Source organism: Brienomyrus brachyistius, chromosome 6 (assembly GCF_023856365.1).
Source record: "Brienomyrus brachyistius isolate T26 chromosome 6, BBRACH_0.4, whole genome shotgun sequence".
NCBI lineage: Eukaryota > Metazoa > Chordata > Actinopteri > Osteoglossiformes > Mormyridae > Brienomyrus > Brienomyrus brachyistius.
The window spans coordinates 15149990-15163099 of NC_064538.1; the positions used below are offsets into that span (position 1 = coordinate 15149990).

At 44.1% G+C, this 13110-nt stretch overlaps 1 protein-coding gene across 4 annotated transcripts in view; it reads right to left on the minus strand.

Moving 5' to 3' along the window:
- Positions 1-2910: 2910 nt before the first annotated feature.
- Positions 2911-13110, minus strand: part of sema3b (sema domain, immunoglobulin domain (Ig), short basic domain, secreted, (semaphorin) 3B) — a 37699-nt gene continuing 27499 nt past the window's right edge. For all 4 annotated transcript variants that reach the window (XM_049017449.1, XM_049017450.1, XM_049017448.1 and 1 more), the window contains exons 5-18: positions 11173-11292; positions 10110-10203; positions 9881-10000; positions 9423-9565; positions 9191-9305; positions 8927-8996; positions 8564-8708; positions 8138-8357; positions 7930-8021; positions 7806-7847; positions 7399-7556; positions 7217-7272; positions 6421-6560; positions 2911-6311 (exon numbers count right to left, since the gene is read on the minus strand). In XM_049017449.1, coding sequence (XP_048873406.1) covers positions 5802-6311; positions 6421-6560; positions 7217-7272; positions 7399-7556; positions 7806-7847; positions 7930-8021; positions 8138-8357; positions 8564-8708; positions 8927-8996; positions 9191-9305; positions 9423-9565; positions 9881-10000; positions 10110-10203; positions 11173-11292 — 2025 coding nt within the window. In that variant the 3' untranslated portion in view covers positions 2911-5801. The remainder of the gene's footprint in view (positions 6312-6420; positions 6561-7216; positions 7273-7398; positions 7557-7805; positions 7848-7929; positions 8022-8137; positions 8358-8563; positions 8709-8926; positions 8997-9190; positions 9306-9422; positions 9566-9880; positions 10001-10109; positions 10204-11172; positions 11293-13110) is intronic.

A 13110-nucleotide genomic window follows, 5' to 3' on the forward strand; every position in this document is an offset into this window, starting at 1 on the left:
TCTCATAGAAAGAAAATTAATGTCATACATGCAAAATGTCCCTTGAGTAACTATGTAATCTGGAGGTCGAGTGCCTACTCTTATTTTTTCTCAAGGATATTTTCACTTGAAAGTGATTGAACAGAATGGCAGCCAGTTTGACAGTGATAACAGTGATAGAGCCAACTGGATGTTTTGGGGGAAAGGGGGGATCTTTGGAGAGTCCTCACCGAAACCAGAGTCTCTGCCTGTCGACCTTCGGCAAGCTGTCCTGCAAGGTGAAGGTCATGGTCACATCAGTCATCTGAGAGGAGCAACCTGCTTCGGCAGCAGGGGAATGTAACCTGTTAAGAACGAGCTGCAGATCAGGAGGGAACCTCCATCAGAATCCAGGCAGCCTGGGATGTTTTTAATAAAGTTTAAGATCAGATGGGAGTTTAACTCAAGCCTTCATATGACGACATGCATTAATAATAAACAAAAGATGTCAAGGAAAAGCATGTGGTCATGTTTCACTGTCTAAAAAGAATTCCACAGCAATATAAGGTACAAATATCAGAAAGATCAAATCACCACACATACAAATTACTAAAATAAAACTATAACAAAACTCTTAAAGATAATACTGAGACTGTTATGCATTCATTATTCAGTTTACTGGCTTTCTTGTATTAGTTTTGAGTTTATGAGTTGTGGCTTTATTTAAAATTCCTTACTAAGGGCATCCTTTGAAGAGTTGAAGCTTAGAAAAGGGCACAAAGGATATTTCTTGCTGCTGTTAATGGTGTAAGTATAAAAGCAGTGAAAATCCATCACGATGTGAACAAGAGAGATCTGGGGGAGGAACTCTGACACTAAGACACTCAGGCATAGCTGGGCCACAGCAAGAAACTCCCAGGGAACCAGTTCAGATGGAAACAGCATTAAGGTAGCCAGAGGTTTAGCAGAAAACCGTCTCTAAACTTATTCAACTGATTTTACAAACAGAAGGTAACCCCACCCTTCTGATGTGTACTTTTCCCTATATGTTCCTTATGTAAGGAATAGGAAATGGATGCTTCCCTATGCACTCTTTTCCCTACACAGCCACGGAAAAAATTGAGACGACCCTATATTTAAAAAAAAAAAAAAATCTGCATTTTTAAATCCTGGTTTAATCCTGGTTCTGCTCACTGTTATGCTGAGCAGCAGGTTGATTTCAGGTTAAAAATTTCTAAGTACACAAGAATAAGGTGAAGCAGGAAACACCAGAATGACCAGAAGTCAGCCAGGTAAAGGGCGGAAGCGACATTCTAGAGTAAGAAGACCTTCATTAATGAGAAACAGGGAAGAGCCAGACAGCAGTTTTCAATACCAAATACGTTATTCACAGATTCACACCCATAACTTGAGAAACAAAAATTGTGCTGTGGTCTCTTAATATTTTCCTTATGTACCCAAACAGTTTCCTGTGCCTTTGTCCTGTACTGCACAGCATTTCTTCCCTCTGTGTTACATAAACATCTCAAGAAAGTTGCGAGGTACCTGTCTTTTGAAATAGCTGTTCCCACTATAGAGTGCATTTCAGGAAATGAGCCAATTAGGGTAGAGGGTCCCAGGATATCATGGCCCCATTGCCACAAAACTCCCCAGTTTGGTTATTAGGCCCAGTGGGGTAGGCTGTTTGAGAGCGTAGGGGCGAGGGGGCAGCCCTAATTGGTTTCAAGGCCTAGTAATTATACTCGTAGTTTAATATTACTGCGATAAGTGGTTGTGCAGGAATACAACTGACTGGGCTGGGGGCAAGACATGGTGAGTCATAACAATGGCTGCCTTGTTTTAGAGGGACCACCTGAGCCCCCCTGTCATTCCTTTGCTAACGAGCGGCGACATTCTAAGGACATGAAATGAGGTGTGATGTGGGAGGTTCTTCCATTAGAAGACAATGTGGCAGCAGTATCATTAGGTGTCCTTAGACTGATGAGACTATAGGGACATGATGTAAAGCTGATGGATTGTGAATAACATGGAAAGCATGCCCCCTTTACTACTGTGGTAGTTCAGTTGCATATCCTTCCACTTCAACTGAACCTGTAAGACTTTGTCTCTACTGAAGCACATTTGCACCCTCTTCTGTTCAAAATATGTCATTTCATGTCACTGAACCCAGCAATATCACAGCTACAGTGTGGAAATTGAGAGACCACTCTATAAATCTGCATTTTTAAATCTTGGTTTAATCGTGGTTCTGCTGGCAGAAGGCTACGCTGAGCAACAGGATGCTTCCAGGTTCAAAATTTCTAAGACAGCAGTACACAGGAATAAGGTGAAGCAGGAAACACTGGGAATGAGCAGAAACCAGCCAGGTAAAGGGGAGAAGTGACTTAGTTGAGATGGCCGTTAACTTATCTGACGGTTTCTCATGGATCGTAGGATGACATCAAGTGACCCTCAAAAGTAATGGGAAACATTAAATGCAAGTGTGAAGTTTCATATCAGGCTCCTAGAAGCAGAATTGAAGTCCCATAAAGCAAGGAGCCCTTTATTAATGAGAAATAGAGAAGAACCAGGCTGCAGTTTGCAAAAAAAAATAAAAAAATTCACGCATGCGAATAAATTGAGAAATGAGTGAAACAAAAAATTGTGCTGTTGTCTCTTAATTTTTCCCACTGCTGTATATATTTTTGGCGCCATTTGAAGCCCATATGGGGTCCTAAGCGAGCATCACCACCAACTCCCTCCCTCCAATGTACAGCACCATGCATACTGCAGAAGACAAAGTGCTAATGACTTGCTAACTTCATGCTTCCTAAAAAGATGGCTCTGTATTGGACCACACATATCACCTAATGGGTTGATCGGCACTGGCTACTATCTTCAATAAATTGACTTTAACAATTAAGACAATGAAACATGAAAATGATAAATTTCTATGACACAAGACCAGAGGGATGAGGTAACATTTTTTATTGTGTTAATCAAATACATCTTAGTCTGCCACAACAATCCACAATTTGTTTTGGATGTATTACTGTGTCCCTAGTGAACTTTGGCATATGAATTTTGATCTTTCTAAACAAAGAGCTCCCTTTTACTCTACTTCACCACTCCAGATATCTCAGAGATCAGCAGTCATTGTCCATATATGACATGGAGAACTGTCCTTCTGATTGCATACTGAGATGATGATGATGGTGATGATGATGATGAATGACTAGACCAGTGTTTCCCAACCTGGTCCTCATGGACCCACTTCCGGTCCAGGATTTTGCTCCCTCCAAGCTTCCTGCCAGACTGTCCACATTTTTGCTCGCTGCCAGCTGCAAGTAGCAAAAATGTGGACTGTCTGTGGGTCCCTGAGAACTGGATTGGGAAACACTAGACTAGACAGAATGGAGGAGGATGACATTTTATAACTGGGAGAACATCACAGCGAATGGTCGGGCTGCGTTCAAGGCAGCGTGGCCTCTGTTTTCTCACCTGTTCTCTGCAGGCTCCTCAGTCTCAGCACCACATATTGAAATACTGAAATGCAACTGTAATTTCAGCCCCAAGTACTGAAATACGGAAATGCAACTGTCATTTCAGCCCCAAGACATGAAATCTGAACTATAATACGATCACACCTAAACATGACCTGATTTCCAGTCTAGCATGTAAGTCTACTTTAGACAATCCATCATGACATATTAGCTTTTCACATAAATATATTTTTCAACCTCCTTAAGAGTTGTACTGTGTTTTACAAGTCTTTACTCCATGCTTGGCCAAAAATATGTCAGCAATGCCTGAGCCAAAAAGAAAAATGGCCCATTAAATGCTTTAGTCTATTTTAAAGTAAATTACAACATTACAACGCAAGTATAAATAGTAAAGTTTTCCATACATCAAAGGACACACTCAGATTCAGCTTTAAGAGAGAAAAACTACAGTTTTTACAAATCTGCTCCCCCCTAATCACAGAAGAAACATTTACAGTGTACTACACACAGTGACGCCGCACTGCTGATGGTGAACACTAGATGGCGCTGTTCTCAAACTTTCCACGCATGAATAGAACGTCCCTCAGTAGTATCCCGTATGTGCATAGTATCTCTCAGTATGACCGAGAACGTAATAACAAGAGGGTATTTAAGACAGCAGGACAAGTACCGCATGCGAGGAAACATCGGAAGGAAACTAGGCAGAAAATAGCGGCGTAATGAAAATGCTGCCTTTTTATTTCACTTCCAACATGAAAAGTAGCATTTGGTTATTTTAAATATGCCTTTAACGATAGGCTTAAATAGTTTTAAGGCATGTCATTATTTTTATTTTTAAAGGATGTGTTTGCACTGTACTGCCCTACAAAGCCAAAGACAATTAACAACGCCGACACGGAAAATGGAAAAAAGGGCTTCGGCATTTTTTTGACTCTAGTAGGTAGGTGATTGGTAGCGTGTTTACGCAAAACCTAGCAGAGTTGTACTATAAAAACATTTGTTATGGGATAAAACAGAGCCTAAGAGACTCGTTGTCAGTTAAAACTCAAATTCGATAAATATGGAGCTGTGTTTCTCCTTTGTAGGGCAGTGTACCTTTGTTATCTGAGCAGCAAATCAGTACCATCTGCACGTGGAGTCTGGAGGACTTTAAATAAGAGGGACGTTCTCCATTGCTCTAGTGTAAGTTCACAAGGCAGTGCACCTATAAGATCTGAGCACACATGCACACATACACCAAAGACAAAGAGGGAAAGAGGAGCAGTACCATGGAGAGAGAGAGCAGGACCTGTATGAACAGAAGGGATTAGGCAGAGAGGATGGAGCGGATGTATCCTAGAGCTGACACACCTGTTCTGTTCATACTCCAGTCATACCCGAAGGAACATAATTACATATCATATACATCACTGAAAGGAAATTTTAAAAGTGTTCCCATTACCACATACAATATGCAGTTTGAGACACTGCCCCCATTTTTAGTTGATATTAAGAATTTTAAAAATGAGTTTCATATTGAAACGATTAAGATTTATTATTAGTCCATCCGGCATTTCTTTGAAAAGGACCCATCATTGTAATGCTGTTCTCACAAGAATCGCAATAGTGGTATTGCTTGTCTTCAATGGTTAAGACCAAAAAAGCCCTATATAAAATATAGTAAAATACACACACAGACGCCTGGATGTCCAGAACATATAGACAGTTCCCGATATAGCCCATGTACCAAGCTGGGTTATAAGAAATGATCTGCATTTTTGCCAGAAATATTTGCAGCTGTGTAAATTTTGATGTCCTTGCATATGTGTCTGTGTGCAGTGGTTAGTTGCCTTTCAAATGAAATGTGTCCTTGAATCTTCAATCAAATCTTCTGATTGCGTTATGATGTCAACCTCTTTTTTCACTTGGTAAAAACATGCATTTCTATTAAGTTCAGGATTGTGTCTATTTAGAGGTTGACGATGACATCACGGTCGGGCCGCAGAGGCTGAGGGTTTCAGCTGTTGAATGTGCACATACACAAATGAGTGTCTCAGAAGGTGTATTTCCAGTTAGAAGCCATTAAACAGGAAAAGGCCAAAAAAAATCACACCTGCCTGGGTTGTGTAGGGTTAGGAGGTGCGCAGTCTGTCTTGCACACCATGCATAGGATTGAAGAGCAAACAGTCTTCAGAGGGATTCAAGGAGACAAGGCATCTGTGTGGTTTTCAAAGTGGACTAAAAAGGGGCAGGTTATAGGGGAGTGTCAGCAGATATTGGGGGGCCAGCTGGAAGATAAATATACACACAAGGAGATTCAGTGTGTGACCACCTCTGCGAGTCCTCTCTCTTACACACTTACACACTCTCTATGTTTCTCCTTCACCATTCCACAACACTCCGTGGAGCCCGGAGTGAAAACTTGGTCTCATGGGTTCTACGGTTCCGGCCCTTGCGGATCTCTTGAAGGTGCTTCCACTTGTTCGGTGATACCCGGGCAGCACTGGAGTGTACCACTGGTTTGCTGGGGGCGGCTCCCGTGGAGATGTGAACCTTGCTCGTCTGCCTGTTTTTGCGCATCCACACCTGCTCACAGATCTGGTCCACCGTACTGAGATTTGGATGGTCCACCAGCTGCATGAAGTCCCGGTACCACATCTTCTGGCTGACAGAGTGGCCATTGTTGGGGACATCCAGGTTGCCAAATGGGTCGAGTGACGGGGGCAGTGAAGTGGAGGAAGACGAGGGCACCACATCCAGCGTGATGCCCAGCAGGGTCTGGCTGAAGCCATGCTCCATGGCATGGCACTGGTAGACACCCCCATCATGCTGCAAAATGGTACGGATCAGGAGGCCCCGGTCCGTTTGCAGCACGCGCTCATCCAAATGTAGCTGCAAACACACATAAGACTGTCTTTATAAAAAGGCATCAACACTGCATGAGGTCTGCTTCTTGGAAGAATGTCAGATGACAAGCGACTCAACAACCATGCTCACTCACCTCTTCTATGGGACTATCTGCCAGTTTCTTGTAGGTCCAGGAGACTCGAGCTTGCAGGGACTTGGGAATGCACTCCAGGAATGTGCTGCTGCCTTCCACTCCATAAAGCTTCCTCTGAGCCACTCGATGCTTATGGTAGTCTATGGAGAGCACAGCCTCCTTCAGAGCAGTATGCTGTTTAATGAGCTAGACTTGTGGCCAAAAAACTGCTGACATATGTCCCAAAATGCAGTATGAAATATAAGCCAAACCTTACAAGTCTCCTACAAATGTATGTTACACGCAGGCTACAGCAAGTCCTTAGATTTTTAAGTGGGAAAAACAGGGATATCAGCTCACATCCTTTATTACCAGTCTCAATGAGTGACTGATTGGGACAAGGATCAACACCACTTCCCCATGAACTGAAACATGGTTCCCATCAAAAAGTATTTCATGAATATATTGTACTCCATTGTATCGATTCATTTGTTCCTACTGAAAAAGACAGTAATGGCCAAATGAAGATTCATGAACCATTTGCTGTATTTTATGACCCCACTAGATGGTAGTAGATGGTTTAAATAAAAAGCTCAAAGCATTTTAGCATATGCTTAGCATATGACCCCCCAAAAAAAACCGAGAGCACCATCAAGTGGAATCAAAAAAATACTGCGAATGGTTCATGAAACTTCATTTGGCCTTCACTAGGTTGAGAGAGGACATGAAGGCCAAAGCACGGGCTTTGCAGAGATGTTGAGCTACCACATGTCATGATTAGATGTTACGCCAATGCCCCTAGTGGTGGAGACCTCACCTCCAGAACACAGAGTGTTGGGATCCCCATTCCTCACATCCTGACGACGATATCGCCTGTGTGAGCAGACCGCATTAAGTTCACGGAAAAAAAAAACAAACAAATCATGAAGTTCAATTAATCAAATTGAAATAAAACTATGTAGTGGGTCAGAAGGTTGTACAGAAAACCAAGCAGCATACCGCTTCGTGTTGGGGAGGTAGCGGGTGCAGGAGGTACCATCCCAGGCACAGTAGGGGTCCCGGGCCAAGCAGCACTCAGCACAGGCCTTGCCGTACATGCTGCAGCGATGCAGGGGCACTTGGGCCAGCCCCGTCTCTGAGCCCAAATAGAGCTGTTGCTGTTCGGCCAATCAGATAGAGCGTTAGAAATATAACAGTGCTGTGAGAAAGAGGCAGACGCTCTAGCAAGAAGTTCAGTACAACCCAGCGAATGTGTGGGGACACAAAGCAGGCTCTGAGTTTGGCAGAGAGGAATTATTAGCAAAACTGCAGAAGTGGCACTTCCCTTCTTAAAATTACTCATGTCCCTTTTCCTTGTTATGGAAATTAATCTGTTTAATGTTTAATGAAAGTATAGGTATAGTTACCCGCTTTGAAGAGATCTGCATGTTAATTATTGGTGCTGAATCCTGCAAGGAACAGGAAAGCAGATCAGAACTGCGTGGACAAAAAGGCACAGAGAAGTGTGCACACAGAGCCTGTCTCACTCACCTTGAATACCTGCAGCTCCTCAAGGAGCAGCTCCTCCATGTTTTCCCAATTCTCCTTGGGAACAGAGATCACCTTCAAGACTGTCCCCGCATCTGCAGAGTACACCACACACAACCCCTCCATGAGTTGCCCTCCTTGCTCGTTGAGGTGAAAACGACACACGTGTTCTGTATGCAGCTTATTTTCCCTGGGGGGGGGGGGGGGTCACCTGTGCCTATGAACATGACATCATACTGGCCGTCGGCTGCAGTCACTCTATCCACCGCGATCTGGGTGAAGCTGTAGTCCATGTTGGTGCGCAGGAAGACGGGCCTGCCTTTCAGCGGGTACACCGGGTTGAACATGAGTGGGTGGTGCCGCGCGAATTGGATCACGACGTCCGGGAAACCCTTAGTCGACTCGAAACTGCCAAACGTCTTGCTGGGACACTGTAGAGCAGATGTGCCAGGACATGGTTGCCAGAGACCATGACAAGACAACTGTATACTGCTTTCAAACCCTAGGTCAAGAATTACTGCATTGCAAAGAAGTGAATGACCTTCATAATTTCATAATTTGACTCAAACTGTAACTATTTACTTTCACAGCTAAAAAGTTACAATGGTGTTGGCATTTCCGCGGTGAATGTCTTTACCATGCCAGGCCGTGGATAGGGCACTTTTCCTTGGTAGGGTATCCACTGATAGTTGGGACCTTCTTTGTGTGCAAAGGGTCCCAGGAAAGCCCTTCGGATGTCATTCATGGTGTAGAGGCACACGGCAGAGCCTTTGAAGACGCTACTGCAAAACATTATGTGGCACAGGCATGCAACTTCAATGCATAGGCTGATATACATTTAGAAAGAGCCGCCCAGGCACAGGTACATGGCACTTTAATGAAACACCCAGCCGGCCAGACTGAACCAATGTGCCAGAAAACATAAACAGAGGTAATGCACACAAAGGCCTGCTCTCCCACTTATGTCACTGCACTCCATCACATTCCTGTGACCTCTGACCTGGAAGTTGTGAAAACAGTGTAGACCAGTGGATTCTTCCTGTCCCTGGTCTGCAGCAGAAACACGTCTCCTGAAGGGGAAACAGGTCACAGGTCATAGGTCAAAAGCCAAAACAGGAAAACAAGCCAGCAGACTCCTCTTTTATTTAGAAAGGCTTCGTTTATACCACAAGGTATGGTAAAACCAGGGCCTTGTGCTCAGTGGATCCGACAATGGTTTATGGTATTTCTCAATCGTCACGGATTGGCTCTGACTGTGACTTACGAAGTTCATCGAAGTAGGTATCGCTGCCGTCAGACCCTGGCACCGAGCAGACAAGTCTGGTCTTGAGGAACGTCGTCCACTTATTCACCAGACTGCGCTGGCCCCCCATGTCGTTCTACAGAAGAAGTCGTACCGTTGCCTTCATCTGGTCCATGACACACTGTTTGTTTTTCTTTGTACCTACTGATGTAAATTGTGTGATGATGAGCCCAGTGTGCAAACGGCCGCTCACCCTACAGAGTTGGCCTATCCGGGAGTAAGTGGCCTTGCCCAAGCCCTGTGCCTCAACTGCCGTCTCCCGGAAGAAGAAGAAGACCTTATCATCATCTGGATTCTCACTCTCCGGCACCCAGAATGAAGAAATAAACTTCGGTTCTGGGACAAACGGACAACAAGAGGCAAAATGATTGGATCGGGTATATTCTTGCAGTAACAATGTCAACATTATTCTTTCAAAGAACAGAAGCTATAGGCCTATCTATAGAGTAGTGACAATGCAGTAAGAACCTAACTTATCTTCTGCATTTAGTCTTAACATTGAAGGCTCAAATGCTATTTACATTGTATTTTACAATTTTATTTACTTATTCTTTGGCAGAAACTTTTCAAAGCATTCATAAACCAGTATAAATAGGTAGACTACCTAACAGAAAACAGCATCAATAATAAGAAAAAAAAATACACAATCACCATTAAGCCAGCGGGAGTCATGCTGCTCAGTGCGGATGGATGGACGCTGGCCAAGACTCCGGAATATGGTGAAATCTCGACCCATCAGGTCAGTAGCCACCCCTGAATACAGCTCTTCTCCTGGAAAGCGGGATGATGTTGATGAGTTTAATTGAAGTCAGCGTAGTTAACCCAAATGCCCACTAGGGGAAGCGCTTAGCTAAATTTCAATCTGACAGACCAGTCTTACCTATCATGACAGAGGCTGCAGCATGCCGGGGATCGTAGGGGCTCTTGCCTTTCCCGTCCTCCATCAAGGATGGGTTTATCCTAAAGACAACTTCCTGGGATGACGAGGAGGCAAGAGGAAGAAAAGAGTGTAGAAAAAAGGATTGAGCATTTAGCCCAAAGCACAACATGCTCGACACAGCTAAGCTGAGTGATTGAGTTTATAAATGATCTAAAAGCACAATGAAGCATTTCAGCAGGTCCACCAGCTGTATGAAGCTTTGTGCAAGCTCTTCTGTGGATGTACGTCTTTGATCTACCTTTATGTTTAAATGGCAGCATTCATGAAAACAAATCTCTTTATTTTTCAACTTCTCAAAATTCTCAAAGTCTGTTGAATCGGTACAGATTATATATAAAATGTGTCAGAACACAGAGCTTATGTCTGTGACCATAATTAAAATTAACTAGTTCACGTTCATAGTTAACAATTTTTTTTTAACTGAACCCAAAGTGAAATTTTTGACCAGCAATTAAAATGTCACTAGCATCACCTACCATTAGAAAGCTTTTGGAGTTTCCTTTATTGATATAAACAAATCATTAGTATCACTACCTGAGCACTGGAGCGAATCAGCACTGATCAAGACGAAGGAACACATGAGAAAATCAATATCAAGGAATATTTTTTCAAGGCACTAATCTGACACATGATTATACATCGAATTTCGTATCAATTTTTATCAATATCAAATTTTTTGCCTATTATTGCTGCTTCTAGTGTGTGTGTCATTCATTCTCACCAGAGTTCAATGAACATTGTCCATTTAGTGTGTTCATGCACAATTTTGGCTACAGTAAGACCCTCTAAGCCACTGTGGCAGTTTGTGAACCACGGAAGTCAATGTTAGCCCTGGGTGGTCATAATTTGACATAAAAAGAGCTTCAAAAGATTTCAGGTAGAAATACTGTTATGTGATTATCGATTCTGTTCCTGACATCATAAAAATCAGATGACATGGATGACAAGCGGCCAGCAGGGTGGCAAAATTAGGTACGGCTGGACGAGCAGAGCAGTCACTCACCTCCACCTTCTGCCCGACCTCCACGAAGGCGCAGGTGGGATGGAAGGCACCAGTGCCGCAGGCATAGAGGTGGGTGCGATTGTAGTGGTGTAGAAGCTTCACATAGTTCACACAGTCCACCTGCAGAGCACAAGCACAGCAGCGCATGGGACTTAGCATGAGTCAGTAGATGTTTATGGAAATGTACACATCCCCACAGCAGGGGCAAATGGCTTTTTTCTGGGGCAGGGAGGGAGGGTTACAAGCAAAATCCCTGTGAAGAACCTTGGCAACACGAAACACTCCCAACTTTGTCAACACTGAGAACAAGATGCTTAACCTCCTCTGAACTTCAGACTTAAAGAACAACCAGTACTGCAGACACTCATGGGATATTTTTGCAAGTGCCGTCCAGTACAGAGCACAGTATCTTCTGTAGAAGATAAAAGAGCATGATTTCACATACTGGTGCAAACAGTGTCTGACTCACCTGTACACATTCCACTCCTCAAAGGCAGAAGTAGGCACCACTGGTACAATGACATTTATGTTAATGATTGATAGAAAGGCCATGACAAAAAGTCACAAATGATGTCATTGTCTGGACGCAATGAACGCAGAGTAAACATACCCCTACTCTTTCTCCCCAAGATACCAACAGTACGGAGATGTTACAGAGGTGTGGCTCAGCTTCCACCAGCTGTTACCAGCTCTTACACTGTAATTATAATGCTTTGTCTTGCCCCTGCTCTAAACCCCCCACTCCACTGAAGCAGACAATTAGTTATAGTGTCTGGAATTACCAGAGAAACCAGCTACTACGTGCTAGCATCTGTCTGAAGTGGATCGAGTTTCACTCTGCGAGGTATCTGGGCAGTGGGGAGTCCTCCGTGTCAAGACCCCTGGACAGTGAGCTCAAAAAGGCTCACATATACCCTTCGAGTACATTGGCTTGTCTTTCTGTCTGTTTGTCCATCTGTCCAATTCCTGCTCCTCTCCATGGACAACAGTCATTCAAAAAGTGTGTCTGACTGCCCAGCTGTTCCTGTTGGCAGTAAATTAACCTTTTGTGACAGGCTAAATTACAGCTCCCCTGGGTAGTCCCTGCAGGCCCCCTCGGAAGTGCCGCTGTTGTTTTTCCGGACCACACCCTCTGTTGTCTCTTTTGCTATGACTGTCCACGCCTGGCTACTGTAGGTTCCACCTCATTACCTCAGACACACAAAGCTTAATCTGGGAACAAAGGACCCCACTCAGCACGCCTCTTTGAAAGCTAATGGGAGGATTCATCTACATGTCAATTAAGCCGTTGACAAACTGACCATGTTTGTTCGGGGGGGGGGGCACCCATTGCCCACCCACCCCCCCCCCCTTGACCCTATGAAGGGTCTCTGTTGTGTTGGCATTCTGACTTTCATTTAGAGAGGGGGCATGGGAGGGTTAAACAGAATGAAGCTGCTGTCAGAATCAGACCCCTTTGAAGCATTAGGTTCAACAAAGGAGGTAAGCAGGAGGAGAAGACGACAAAAGGGCTCGTAAAGAGAGGCGCTGCTCAAAGCCATGTGTCAAAGATCAGTCTTTTTCCCTGTGCCTTTTCCATGATTGTGCCTGTGACAATGCCAAGGGTCTTCCAAGGGGGTGAGATGGATCGGTGGATGTGTATTATCCCATTAATTTAATGCTCTCTGAAAGACCACATGCAGGCTCTGGATCTTAGGATGCTGGCCTTCAGAGGTGAACCAATGCTAACTGTACTGTGTCTCAGTACCTCCTCGCAGAAACATTTCTTTACTAGTTCAGACAGGACCCGTCAACCCATTGAGCAATAGAGGTGGCCACCTACGGTGCTGTCTTCTGAGGGGTCGTCAATTTAGCAAACCACCAGCACCAAAGCCCCCCACCTGGTGTGAGGAGTGTGTAGACCAAGACTAAGTGAAATTGGCTGGTGGGGGGTGGTAG